A 12,645-nucleotide genomic window follows, 5' to 3' on the forward strand; every position below is an offset into this window, starting at 1 on the left:
TGTGCATTCCACCAACTACACAGTAAAGATTCATCAGGATGTGAGTGTGTTCCCTTTAAAGGACATGTCCAACATGTTCTTTATGTTATTTGGCCCAGGGCATGCACATATCTGCAGGGTCAGACCAATACATAAAGGATTACTGCCCTCTAGTGGACACCTCTATATAATGTAAACAGTTATTTACATACACAAAGGCCTTTCAAGAAACACAGTGAATATCCTACTCTCGAATCTGTTCCAGCACAATATTAACACAGTAGAGCTCACCTGAAATTATGATGAAGCTGCAGATTTGGAGAGGATGTGGTGGTCTGGTTCATAGTTCCAATTACATAAGGACTATAAAAGAGCGCACAGAGATCAGCATTAAAACCCCAGCTACACAAACCATGAGATAAATCTACTGCTTTAACTTAAAGTAACTACTTATTGAACGTATTATTATTTTACAATTCTCACTTTCATCAGTCCATTAAACATTCCATAGTTTCTTTAAAAAGTACAGAAATTGTAGCAGGTAAAAATGTGTGTTACTCTCCACAAAGACGCCACTGACCAGCGGTGGTGTTTACAGTTCAGCAGGCCATTGAAGATTTCTCCCAGAGAGCCCACATGGTGAAGGTTGTCCAAAATGACAACCAGAGGCAGTTCTGCAGCCTGGGTGCTGTTGTTGCACTGGTCAGTTAAGTTGGACAGGTACTGCTTCAGCTCCTGTAAAATATATGGGCTTTATTGATATTGAAACAACTTTCTCTCTCTCTCTCTCTCTCTCTCTCTCTCTCTCTCTCTCTTATATATTCATTCATTCACTCATTATCTGTAACCGCTTATCCAGTTCAGGGTCATGGTGGGTCCAGAGCCTACCTGGAATCATTGGGCACAAGGCAGGAATACACCCTGGAGGGGGCGCCAGTCCTTCACAGGGCGACATACGCTCACACCTACGGACACTTTTGAGTCACCAATCCACCTACCAACGTGTGTTTTTGGACTGTGGGAGGAAACCGGAGCACCCGGAGGAAACCCACGCAGACACAGAGAGAACACACCACACTCCTACAGACCGTCACCCGGAGTGGGACTCAAACCCACAACCTCCAGGTCCCTGGAGCTGTGTGACTGCGACACTACCTGCTTCCCCACCGTGCCTCGATTTTTATTTATTGTTATTATTTTTGATTTATGAAAGGAAAAAAAACACAAAAGTCTATGTTAGACAATTCCTACTCTTTTCTGACTTTCGTACACATCGCACACTTCTTGTTTTTTTTGGCATGATTGTATGATAATCCTGTCATAATCTGTTTGGATTCATCATATACTGGGTTACCTTGCTAGACTTGTTGTCCACATTGAAGGAGGCGATAACCCTGTCAGCCAGAGTCCGTCCCTCCAGCAGTACCAGGTGTTCAGCCAGCCTAATGGCCAGAAAGCTCTTGCCGGTACCGGAGGGTCCAGAGAGGATAATGCGGCGATGTTCTCTGAGTTGGGAGATGTAACGCTGCAGAATGGGCTTTGGGATTAGTGTCTCAAATCCCAGCATATCCTGACTGTTCTCCACCACACCTGCATAAGAAGACAGAGCACTGTCTATACGGCCAGATCAGTAACACACACTCTGCTCCTAAAGACCTACCTTTCCCATGATAAACAATGCCAATAAACACAGAAAGGGTAACTACAAGCCTCTTCTGAGACACGTGATGCCAACCACCACATCTTTTCACACTAAAGGTCCATCACTTGTCTGTTACACTGCAACACACACCAGAGACCAACACCGACTGTCCAGGTCCATCACATTAGCCTGCAAAGGCTGGGACCATGGGAGGGAAGAGGAAGAGGCCAATTTTGCTTACTTAGGTCTCTCAGCATCAGAGAGATGTGCGGGTGCAGTTCTCTGGAGCCTCGTACCATTTTCAATTTCACATTTTAAAGAAACTCTCAAACAAATGTTCAAACATTCAAAATTCAAATAAATCGCAACACAAAGGGCGCTTCAAAAAACGCTAACACCTGCAGTTTATACAAATAAACCTACCTACAAAATAAATGTGGAAAAATGTCAAACAAAACATCCCCTCCTTTTATTTACCTTTCAGCCGGACAGAGATGGTGTCACTGTCTCCCACCAGATAGCCACAGGGCAGGAGCTCTGGAGTCTCGGCTTTGTCTGTGCGGTGGACGTTTCCGATACTGTAACCCAGAACACTGTCTGAACTCAGCCCCAGCTGTGTGAGAGGATCCACGTGGGTAATGTACTCCTGCAGAGGCAGAAAGACAAGTCAACTAACGTCACATTTGCAGCTGTTTTAATTATATTCTTTTTAATCAATAATAAGTTGTTCTGCTGTACCTTAAACAGCCGTCTAACCACACCATCCAAAACCTCCCATTTGGTTTTGCCACTGACTCCAATACAGCCCATCAGGAAGTCCCGTGGCCTGCAGTCCTGTGAAGGTCAGAGACAGAAATGCAGCAGGGGTGGTTGAATTTGAAGGATTGGTTTTATATTGTATTGTAATGTCAAACTTTGCAGAAACATACAGGGTGGGCCATTTATATGGATACACCTTAATAAAATGGGAATGGTTGGTGATATTAACTTCCTGTTTGTGGCACATTAGTATATGCGAGGGGGGAAATTTTTCAAGATGGGTGGTGACCATGGCGGCCATTTTGAAGTTGGCCATTTTGGATCCAACTTTTGTTTTTTCAATACAGGCTTCCGCTATCCGTAGTTTCAGGTGCTGCACATCTTGATGGTATGGTGTGGTATATGGGGTACAAAGATAGTGGGGCCATTCTTCATCAATGGAAACCTCAAGGCCACTGTGAAATTGCTACATGATGATGTGTTTCCCTCTTTATGCACTGAAGCTGGCACGTTCCCTGAGTTTTTCCAGCGAGATGGTGCACAACCACATTGTGGGTGTCAGGTCTGAGCATTCTTAGATGAACATTTTCCTGGAAAGTGGATTGGTCGTCGTGGGCCAGCTGAATGGCCCCCAAGGTCTCCCGATCTGACCCCCTTAGACTTTTCATATTTGGGGTCATCTAAAGACAGTTGTCTATGCTGTGAAGATACGAGATGTGCAGCACCTGAAACTACGGATACTGGAAGCCTGTGCTAGCATTTCTCATGCGGTGTTGCTATCAGTGTGTGAAGAGTGGGAGAAGAGAGTTGCATTGACAATCCAACACAATGGGCAGTACTTTGAACACATTTTATAAGTGGTCAGAAACTTGTAAATAACTCATGAACAAATAAAGTTACGTGGCGCAGCAGGTAGTGTCGCAGTCACACAGCTCCAGGGGCCTGGAGGTTGTGGGTTCGATTCCAGCTCCAGGTGACTGTCTGTTAGGAGTTGGTGTGTTCTCCCTGTGTCCGCGTGGGTTTCCTCCGGGTGCTCCGGTTTCCTCCCACGGTCCAAAAACACACGTTGCAGGTGGATTGGCGACTCGAAAGTGTCCGTAGGTGTGAGTGTGTGAGTGAATGTGTGTGCGTCTGTGTTGCCCTGTGAAGGACTGGCGCCCCCTCCAGGGTGTATTCCCGCCTTGCGCCCGATAATTCCAGGTAGGCTCTGGACCCCCCGCGACCCTAAATTGGATAAGCGGTTACAGATAATGGATGGATAAAACCAAGCCATTGTTTTTCTTGTGAAATTCCCAGTAAGTTTGATGTGTCACATGACCCTCTTCCCATTGAAAAAACAAAAGTTGGATCCAAAATGGCCGACTTCAAAATGGCTACCACCCATCATATCAATACACGATAATATTAGAAGCAGGTGTCTGGGTTGAAGCTGAAACTCTGCTGTGTGTGTGAAAATAAGAACAGAATCTGACCTCCTTCCACTCGGGGTCCCTTTCCAAACTGACCACAACCTTCACATGCCGTCCCTCTTTCCTAGAGATGCCGTCTCCACAGTCGTCCAGCAGCATATCTATAGCAATACAATTGTTAATTTTACACCAGGTCACAAAATAATTTGTTAAAATACAGAACCAAAAGGCTTTAACGTGAACGTGTCCATACCGAGGCTGGTGGACTCGGTCAGGCTAAGCTGAGATGACAGGCCGACGGGTGACGGACTGATGGAGGTCTGAGATGTTACTGTGCTGCAGCGCCCCCTGCTGTCCATCTTCAGACGATCATTCTCTGACTTGAGTTTTTCAATCTCCAACTGCCCACACAAACCACAAACGATGAACCAATAACAGCACAGAAAGCAACGGTGAGACCCTAAGAACTCCTTGTGTTCGAAGAGATGTAACAAATAATGGAGAGTTCGGTTCAACTTGTTTGAAATAATATATTATTTAAGTGTATTAAATTATGCTGAAATTTAAATTTTTTTAATAAAATGTACTCATATTAATAGCAAAATCTCATACTCAGAGAGTTTGCTTTGTGATGTCTCATAAAGCTCTGTGTTATTGCACTAGCACAAAGTGGACATTTTTGCCGTGGCTCCACTGGCAGAATTTTACATGACTAACGTTTACAGGTTTAAAGCCGTTGTAGGAGGTGATGAAAGCGTAAGGGAAGCTGACCTGCATGCGATTCATAGACTCTCTGAGCTGGTCGAGCTGGTGGGCAGAGCTTAGAGCCTCCAGCCTGATGTCTGTCAGCTTCATTTCCTTATCACGCAGCTCACTGCGCAACTGCATCACTGTCTCTGCTTCACTGTCTGTACACTCTGAGATACTGGTACACAACACACACACACAAAAAATCATCAGACTACTACACTGTGTAATTAACACTGATTCTTAATATTCCTGTTAGTTATTAGTTTACAAACTGCAATTACGATTAACACAATTACAAAAATCACCCATGGTTACAAGTGTCAGTATTTACAACTGTTATTAGTTAGTGTTTCTTAAGAAAATAAAGACCAGGTACACTCACATGTCCGTAAGTTTCTAGACACTTGCTCATTACTCTATTGCAGTAACAGCTTTGACTCCTTTGAGGAGGCTACTGAACGCTGGAGCACTGCTATGAGGATTTTTATTGCATTCAACAACACCAGCATTAGGGAGATCATGTGCTGCTACACTGCTACAAATCCCAGTGCTGGACACAGCTTTATAACTCTTTTCCTCGCTCCTTTGGGGGGCGCCAGAGTGAGACATTTCACTCGTCAGGATATTTCTATGGAAATTATACAAGCTGTGACTTAAAGCGTCTAGATTTACTCATTTGAAAAGGTGTCTGGAGACTTCTGGACAAAGAAACTCGTAGAAAACACGTGGAATCAACGGTACACAATATTTGAGGAAAGATTTTATTTCAGGAACCTCAAACACTGGATTTGTGTCATTGCATCTCATTTGGATTGAATCATTTTTGTGGTTTAGTAGTTGGGTCTCTGTGGTTACCGCGCCAGAGAGGCAGTCCTGATGGGGGCACTGTTATAGCCCCATCCATTTCCGTAAGCGGAGAGCGAGGAGAGGAGAGGGCTACACACATATATCAAAACAACAGTGAACATTAAGAATCACCCACAGTCCGTGAGTTTCTCCCAGCATCTTCTGTAGAGTAACAAATGCGGATTCGCTACTTCGTGGGTTTTCTCAAGGGGGCTTATGGCCGCTATATATGTATTAGACTAGGCCTGTTGGTGACGACAAAATATATCATTTACAAGTATTTCTTACGTACAGTACATGTATTGTTCATGTCCACATCCGAGTGAAATTTACTGACGCTAAATCACAGCTTAGGAATTACTTTATTAAAGAAACTGGTGGGATATCACATGTAGTTCCAGCTGAAAAACATTATAGAATGACTGTTTAATGCAAAGGGTGGGTTGTGAACAGTACAACTTAAATACAAGTTACAAGTTAAATACACATCTTTCCTCTACTTTGTGGAAATTTGTTTTTCGCGCGTGGTCTTGGAACGCATCTCCAGCCAAAAACAAGGGATGACTGTATATATTTTTTTCAAAATATCTGCTTTAATCAACATTTATAAATAAAATAAATTCATTTTACGACCATGTGCTGGTCTGTTTATCACTGTGGGCACATTCGAACTTTCTATATTTATATAGGTTTCTAACCTCATATTATAGTCATTTGTAAATGTGTATCGAACAATACAATCAGTGTTATATAATTAAACATCATTAGTTTGAGTTCTGGCTGGAGATATCAAATGTCTATATGTAATATATGTTTAAAAGCTTGCATTTTGGGTTAAACTGGAGTCCTTTATACTGCAAAAGACCAGACATTTACGGCAGAAGGAACATGCTTACAGTGAGTTGGAGTGTGAGTGTCTGAGCATTGATGCAGCTGGTGGGCAGTAGGGCAGTCTAGGAGAGGAGGGCATGGATGAGTCCGTCATTTCCTCAATGTCCGAGTGTGAAGATGCCGACTTGGGTGACTTCTTTTTTCCAAATGCCTGTTTGAAGGAGCTCCTCAGCTGTTAGAGAGAAGACAAAATTTATATTGATGGTCTACACCGAGTTAGCAATGAGGGAATAAAACTGTAGGTTGTAGAAACAAGCAAACGGTTCTGACGCAAGGAGGGAATTTAATGCTTCAATAAATGCAGCATTTGAAATTATTTTTGTGTTTTATTTTTATTCTTTTTCATTTATTTGACCATATGTATAAGAAAAAAATGTGTTCAAAGAAACTGTACGTACAGATAATGTTTTACATGAATTTGTAGTTAAAGGCTAAGCAGCAGCTCTAAGAAAATGTCAAACAAATAAATACAGTGGAATTTGAGTTCCTAACTTGTGTTTATTGATAGTCAGAAAACATGTTATTTCTTACTAATTCAAGGAATAAGGTTTAAAAGACCGTTGGTCCCACCCAGCCCCAACAGTGTTCGGAAACTCTAATAGGTGTCTTGCCTGTGACGTAGATGGTGGACAACAACTCTAGAAGTTGCACTTAATTTAATACAAAATGACGAAAAGGTGTGTTGTTTTTGGCTGCAATAATTCAATGTACAGTGGGACATCTGTGCATAAATGGCCCAAAGATCCCAAAATATCCAGAAAATGGACTAAATTTGTCAACTTTAAACGGGCACTTTGGAAAGGACCATCCGCTCACTCCGTTATCTGTAGCTCATTTCACTGGCGCTTTTCCAACAATATGGGCATGTAAGGAAACCAACGAAAGGTGTTCAAGATCCTCTGTAACATGGAGGTAAACAGGGTAAGATCACTTACTTCGCCTGTGTTAGTTGGTGTTAGTTAACGTTAGCTTGACTTGCTAAACTCGGTGTCTCAGATTACACTCGGCTACGTAGCTGCATTACGGAGGTTTATAATGTCGGCTGAATTCTAGTTCGACTTCGATCACATTTACAAGAATAACGGGACCTCTAAATTTGAGTTTAGCTTATTGCTAGGCTATTGTCATGAATAATGTTGGTTATTTAACTAGCTAGCGTAATTACCCCAATTTCTGGCCACTTTAATTACAATATTGGAAATCTTACCTAACTGTAAATTAATAGAAGTACTTTACTAAATCAAATCAATATTTTTCAGGAGTCAAATATGTGTAGATTAATGTCCAAGACTTGCTTGACTTTGAAAGAAAATATGTATTTAGATAAAAACGCTTTTGTTGAAGTAGGTGCCAATGCTGCTAAGATTATTGGCGCCCCCTAACTTAGGCCACCTCCCCTGCTTGTGACAGTCAAACGAGACAATTGCTACCACATTCAGTGATTTTGAGATTACGTTTGTCCTGTGTTGGTATCCGTACTCTACATGTAAGGATTAAAATGGCAGTAGATTTTCCCTTCAGAGAAAAGGAAGCTAACTTTTACACTGAGGGAAATATCTGTCGCGAAATGGAAGTGTGTTGTGTTCCACATGCAGTTTTGCACACAAAGAAGTACAACACTGTTAGAGATACTTAAACATTGTTTAGATGTGTGATTTCTTCCAAGACTGATGTTAAAATGCCCTACTAGGGCTTGATCTTATGTTTTATTGTTTTACCCAATGCGATTGGCGGAGAGAGAGAGTGGAATCGCACCATATACTGCAGTGGCCTGAATTAGGGGAGACGGCCCAAAATAGGAGGAATACTGATAGATACTGTCATAACAGTCAGCCATAACAGTGTTTTACCACAGCGTTTTTCAGCTGTTGTCCACCAGTGACGTCATGGTCGCGTTCAAGAATTTCCGTAGCGAGCTCGGGTTTTTCCGTCAGTTTAATAAAATTGTCAGTTTTAAAGCAAATTAAGCAGCTATTTTCATTTTATTTTATACTTCTATATGTCAGTAACTAAAATAATGTGAAATATTCATGGAGGTCCATTAAGTGGTACTTAGCCTTTAACTATGTGACAATCGACATGTCTTTAGCTGTACAATCACCTTTCAATTTCCAGTCTTTTCCCCAGCACTGCTGATTTACAATGTTTCATAATGGAATCCATTGTACAAACCCAATTTCGAAATAACCCTTTAGGTTCATCAGGGTGTTAATGAAAAAGAACTCTTAGCTACAAAAAGTGCATGAAATATAAAAGATGAGCATACTTAATAAAACAGCAGTAAGGGGTGGGAACTACAAACAATCCAAGGATGAGTAATCTCCTCCTGCACCTCCCCAGCACAATAAGGAGGAAGACTTACCTCATAAACCTTCCCTCCCAAGACGAGAGCACAGAGAAAATGAGAAAAGACATATTTCAATACGGCATGTTTAACTGAAGCAATAATTGTTCCCACAGCCATCGGAGCATACGCTAGAACAGAAGAATGTGTTTGGGTGCTTTCTGCATTAAACGTGATGAATGTACAGTGAGCAGAGAGAGCCAATAGCTACACAGCAGATGACAAGAGAGCATCCCTAGCTTCTAACAGTGTCACCCAGCCACCACAAATCACTCTCAGAGGCGAGTCGTCTGAGGAATGACTGGAATAGTGTGTTAGAGAATGGTCCCCTTGGACCACAGCATGATTTTCTCTGCTCTACCACACCTCATTCAACTCAAGAATGGCTTATAAATCAACGGAGGGGATAAGTTGGTGTAAAAGATTGGTATTAGTCAGTATCAGCTGTTTTAAATCCAGTCTAAAACTTGAATCTGTGCTCATGTGCCTCCTGTCCTGACTCATGGGTATCGTCCTCTGATATAACACTATTATAACTGAATGGAAACAGTACTGTGGTGAATTCCAAGTAGTTTAGGTCTCGCTACACAGTGAGTGTCAAGGGAACGGTGGTCACTTTCCTCTATGTTTACTGTAAAATCAGTAAAATGCTCAATTACCACTAAAAACAGTGTAAAAAAAATTATTGTAAATTTTACAGTAAAATACTGGCAGCAGAGTTCCCAGCCATTTACCGTATTTTTACAGGAACACTACTGTATTTCAAATTTACAGCATATTACTGTAATTGAATAATACAATAATTTACTGTAAATACTGTGATTTACAGTAAAATACTGTAGCAGACTCGCTGTAAATTTACAGCAATTTTTTACAGTGTAGCTTCTATAAAGGGAACACAGCATTACAACACTATACATGAACTATTTTGTATAAATGTGGAGGAATACACAGTTAATCAGCACAATGAACAGCATACATAGCCATCTTGAGCTTTTCCTCCAACGCAGGACACAGCCTGGACAGGAGAGGGCAGCAGAGAGCACAGGAACACAAAAAAAAAACACATGAGGGAACCCTACTGAAAATTCAACACGAATGCTATGTTGCAAATATCTTTAGAAACGTATGCTGATGATAAAAGGCAAGGCATTCCATACAATTTTCAGTAGGGAGGCTACCAGCCCACTGGCGTTACGGTATACTGCACTTGTGGTCGGGTTTGATAAAGATATTAAAGCCTAAAATATTAGCTCAACACTCCAAGTGCAGTAATGGAACATGAAAGTTCTGGCTACTGGGTGGGGGTCAAAGCACTGGGCTTTTTCTCCAGCTGAGAATATTCACCTTTCCACCAGCACAGGGCGACTGAACAGAGAGAGAAAGAGTGTGGCGTCAGTGACTGCTGAAATTTCTCAGAAGGTTAAATGGATATCTACTGGAACGTGTGGTCCCTGAGTGCTGTTTTTTTCAATATAATGGTAAAGGATAAATGGGATATGAGTGAAAACTTGGTGATGAAACAGCTGCTGATCTGCGGATGGAGGAACGGCAGAGGGCAATAGACTTACCCAGTTCTTCCTCTTCTTCTTGTTTTTGGCGTCAAACTCCAGGCTGCTGCCCACACTGGAGTGGCTGGTGGCGCTGGTGATGCTGGACACACTGTCGGAGGAATGCTGCCTATGGATTCGCAAATCGCCTACAGACCGGGGAGAACCACTGGAGGAGTCTACACACACAGTGAGAGAGAGAGACAAGAGAGACAGAGATAGAGCAAGAGTGAGAAAGCAAGTGTGAGAGAGAGTGCGTGAGAGAAAGAGAGAGCGTGAGAGAGAGAGAGCATGAGAGAAAGAGAGAGTATGAGAGAGGGGGCGTGAGAGAAAGAGCGTGAGACAGAGAGAGAAAGAGCATGAGAGAGAGAAAGAGTGAGAGCATGAGAGAAAGAGTGAGTGTGAGAGAGAGAGAAAGAGGAGCATAAGAGCAAGAGCATGAGAGAAAGAGTGAGCGTGAGAGAGAGAGAAAGAATATGAGAGAGAGAGCATGAGAGATAGAGAGAGAGAGCATGAGAGAAAATAAGATTTTGAAGCTGTAAAAGTAAGGTATAAATACTACCTAGTGTCCCTTTAAAGACATATAGAGAAACATCTATCATTTAAGCAAATGTTTGGACGAACCTTTGCTGGGGGCGTCTGGTGTGTTGATGACTCCGCTGATGGCGGCCTGAACTGCAGTGTTTTGTTTTTTCAGAAGCTCTATGGTCTTCCTCATCTCATTTAGCTCAGTGTCCTGCAGTCACACACACACACACGCACGGTCCTCAATTACACTTTTCAAAATCTTGCTGGACATGTTCCTTAATTTACACTTTAGTTTTCACAGCCAACACAGGCGCGCACACACACACACACACACACACACACACACACACACACACACACACACACACACAAACTCTCTAGACTGTCTAACCTTCTGCTCTGCTGTTGTGGTCAAGCTCTGAAGTCTGATGGTCATGTTTCCCAAGCTCTGCTCGAATGCTGCCACCAGGTGAGCCTAAACACACACACACACACACACACACACACACAGCAAATTTCATGTTATTTTAAATCTTGCTCCTGAGTCTCGCCCTCATGGGGACCTATAATTTCCTCACCATCAGAGTATATGTTACAACAGAATCCCAACAGCAGGAAACCAGGGATACAGTTCATGTCAATCCAGATGTTTATGTGCTCTTTTGGCTGTACTGGATGTCAGGTGCATGCTAGGGCATGAACACCTATCGCCATGAAAACCTGCCTGACTGAGAATCTAAAGCCCAACTCAGTCACAACAAAAACAGGTTACTCCTACAGACAAACAGGCCACATTCGATTACTACCAACCAAACTCCTGTCAAATGTTCTGGTGCGGATATGAGTGGATCAGACACGGCACCCTCAGAAACCCATGCAGACACAGGGAGAACACACCACACTCCTCACAGACAGTCACCCGGAGGAAACCCACGCAGACACAGAGAGAACACACCACCCTCCTCACAGACAGTCACCCGGAGGAAACCCACGCAGACACAGGGAGAACACACCACACTCCTCACAGACGATCACTCGGAAGAAACCCACGCAGACACAGGGAGAACACACAACACTCCTCACAGACGATCACCCAGAGGAAACCCACGCAGACACAGGGAGAACACACCACACTCCTCACAGACAGTCACCCGGAGGAAACCCACGCAGACACAGGGAGAACATACCACACTCCTCACAGACAGTCACCCGGAGGAAACCCACACAGACACAGGGAGAACACACCACACTCCTCACAGACAGTCACCCGGAGGAAACCCACGCGGACACAGGGAGAACACACCACACTCCTCACAGACAGTCACCCGGAGGAAACCCACGCGGACACAGGGAGAACACACCACACTCCTCACAGACAATCACCTGGAGGAAACCCACGCAGACACAGGGAGAACACACCACACTCCTCACAGACAGTCACCCGGAGGAAACCCACGCAGACACAGGGAGAACACACCACACTCCTCACAGACAGTCACCCAGAGGAAACCCACGCAGACACAGGGAGAACACACCACACTCCACACAGACAGTCACCAGGAGGAAACCCACACAGACACAGGGAGAAAACACCACACTCCTCAGAGACAGTGACCCGGAGGAAACCCACACAGACAGTGAGAAAACACCACACTCCTCACAGAGTCGCCAATCCACCTACCAACGTGTGTTTTTGGACTGTGGGGGAAACCGGAGCACCCAGAGGAAACTCACGCAGACACAGGGAGAACACACCACACTCCTCACAGACAGTCACCCGGAGGAAACCCACACAGACACAGGGAGAACACACCACACTCCTCACAGACAGTCACCCGGAGGAAACCCACGCGGACACAGGGAGAACACACCACACTCCTCACAGACAGTCACCCGGAGGAAACCCACGCAGACACAGGGAGAACACACCACACTCCTCACAGACAG

The 12,645-nt window shown here is 43.6% G+C and overlaps 1 protein-coding gene across 1 annotated transcript in view; it reads right to left on the minus strand.

Moving 5' to 3' along the window:
* The window catches only part of nav2b (neuron navigator 2b), a 128,482-nt gene that overhangs the window by 4,971 nt on the left and 110,866 nt on the right, over window positions 1–12,645 (minus strand). The window contains exons 21-33 of the mRNA XM_066649972.1: window positions 11,090–11,173; window positions 10,795–10,906; window positions 10,192–10,349; window positions 6,282–6,448; window positions 5,395–5,475; window positions 4,561–4,714; window positions 4,043–4,190; window positions 3,853–3,950; window positions 2,360–2,455; window positions 2,099–2,267; window positions 1,334–1,569; window positions 560–714; window positions 271–342 (exon numbers count right to left, since the gene is read on the minus strand). Coding sequence (XP_066506069.1) covers window positions 271–342; window positions 560–714; window positions 1,334–1,569; window positions 2,099–2,267; window positions 2,360–2,455; window positions 3,853–3,950; window positions 4,043–4,190; window positions 4,561–4,714; window positions 5,395–5,475; window positions 6,282–6,448; window positions 10,192–10,349; window positions 10,795–10,906; window positions 11,090–11,173 — 1,730 coding nt within the window. The remainder of the gene's footprint in view (window positions 1–270; window positions 343–559; window positions 715–1,333; window positions 1,570–2,098; window positions 2,268–2,359; window positions 2,456–3,852; window positions 3,951–4,042; window positions 4,191–4,560; window positions 4,715–5,394; window positions 5,476–6,281; window positions 6,449–10,191; window positions 10,350–10,794; window positions 10,907–11,089; window positions 11,174–12,645) is intronic.

The sequence above is a fragment of the Hoplias malabaricus genome, chromosome 17 (genome assembly GCF_029633855.1).
Source record: "Hoplias malabaricus isolate fHopMal1 chromosome 17, fHopMal1.hap1, whole genome shotgun sequence".
Lineage (NCBI taxonomy): Eukaryota > Metazoa > Chordata > Actinopteri > Characiformes > Erythrinidae > Hoplias > Hoplias malabaricus.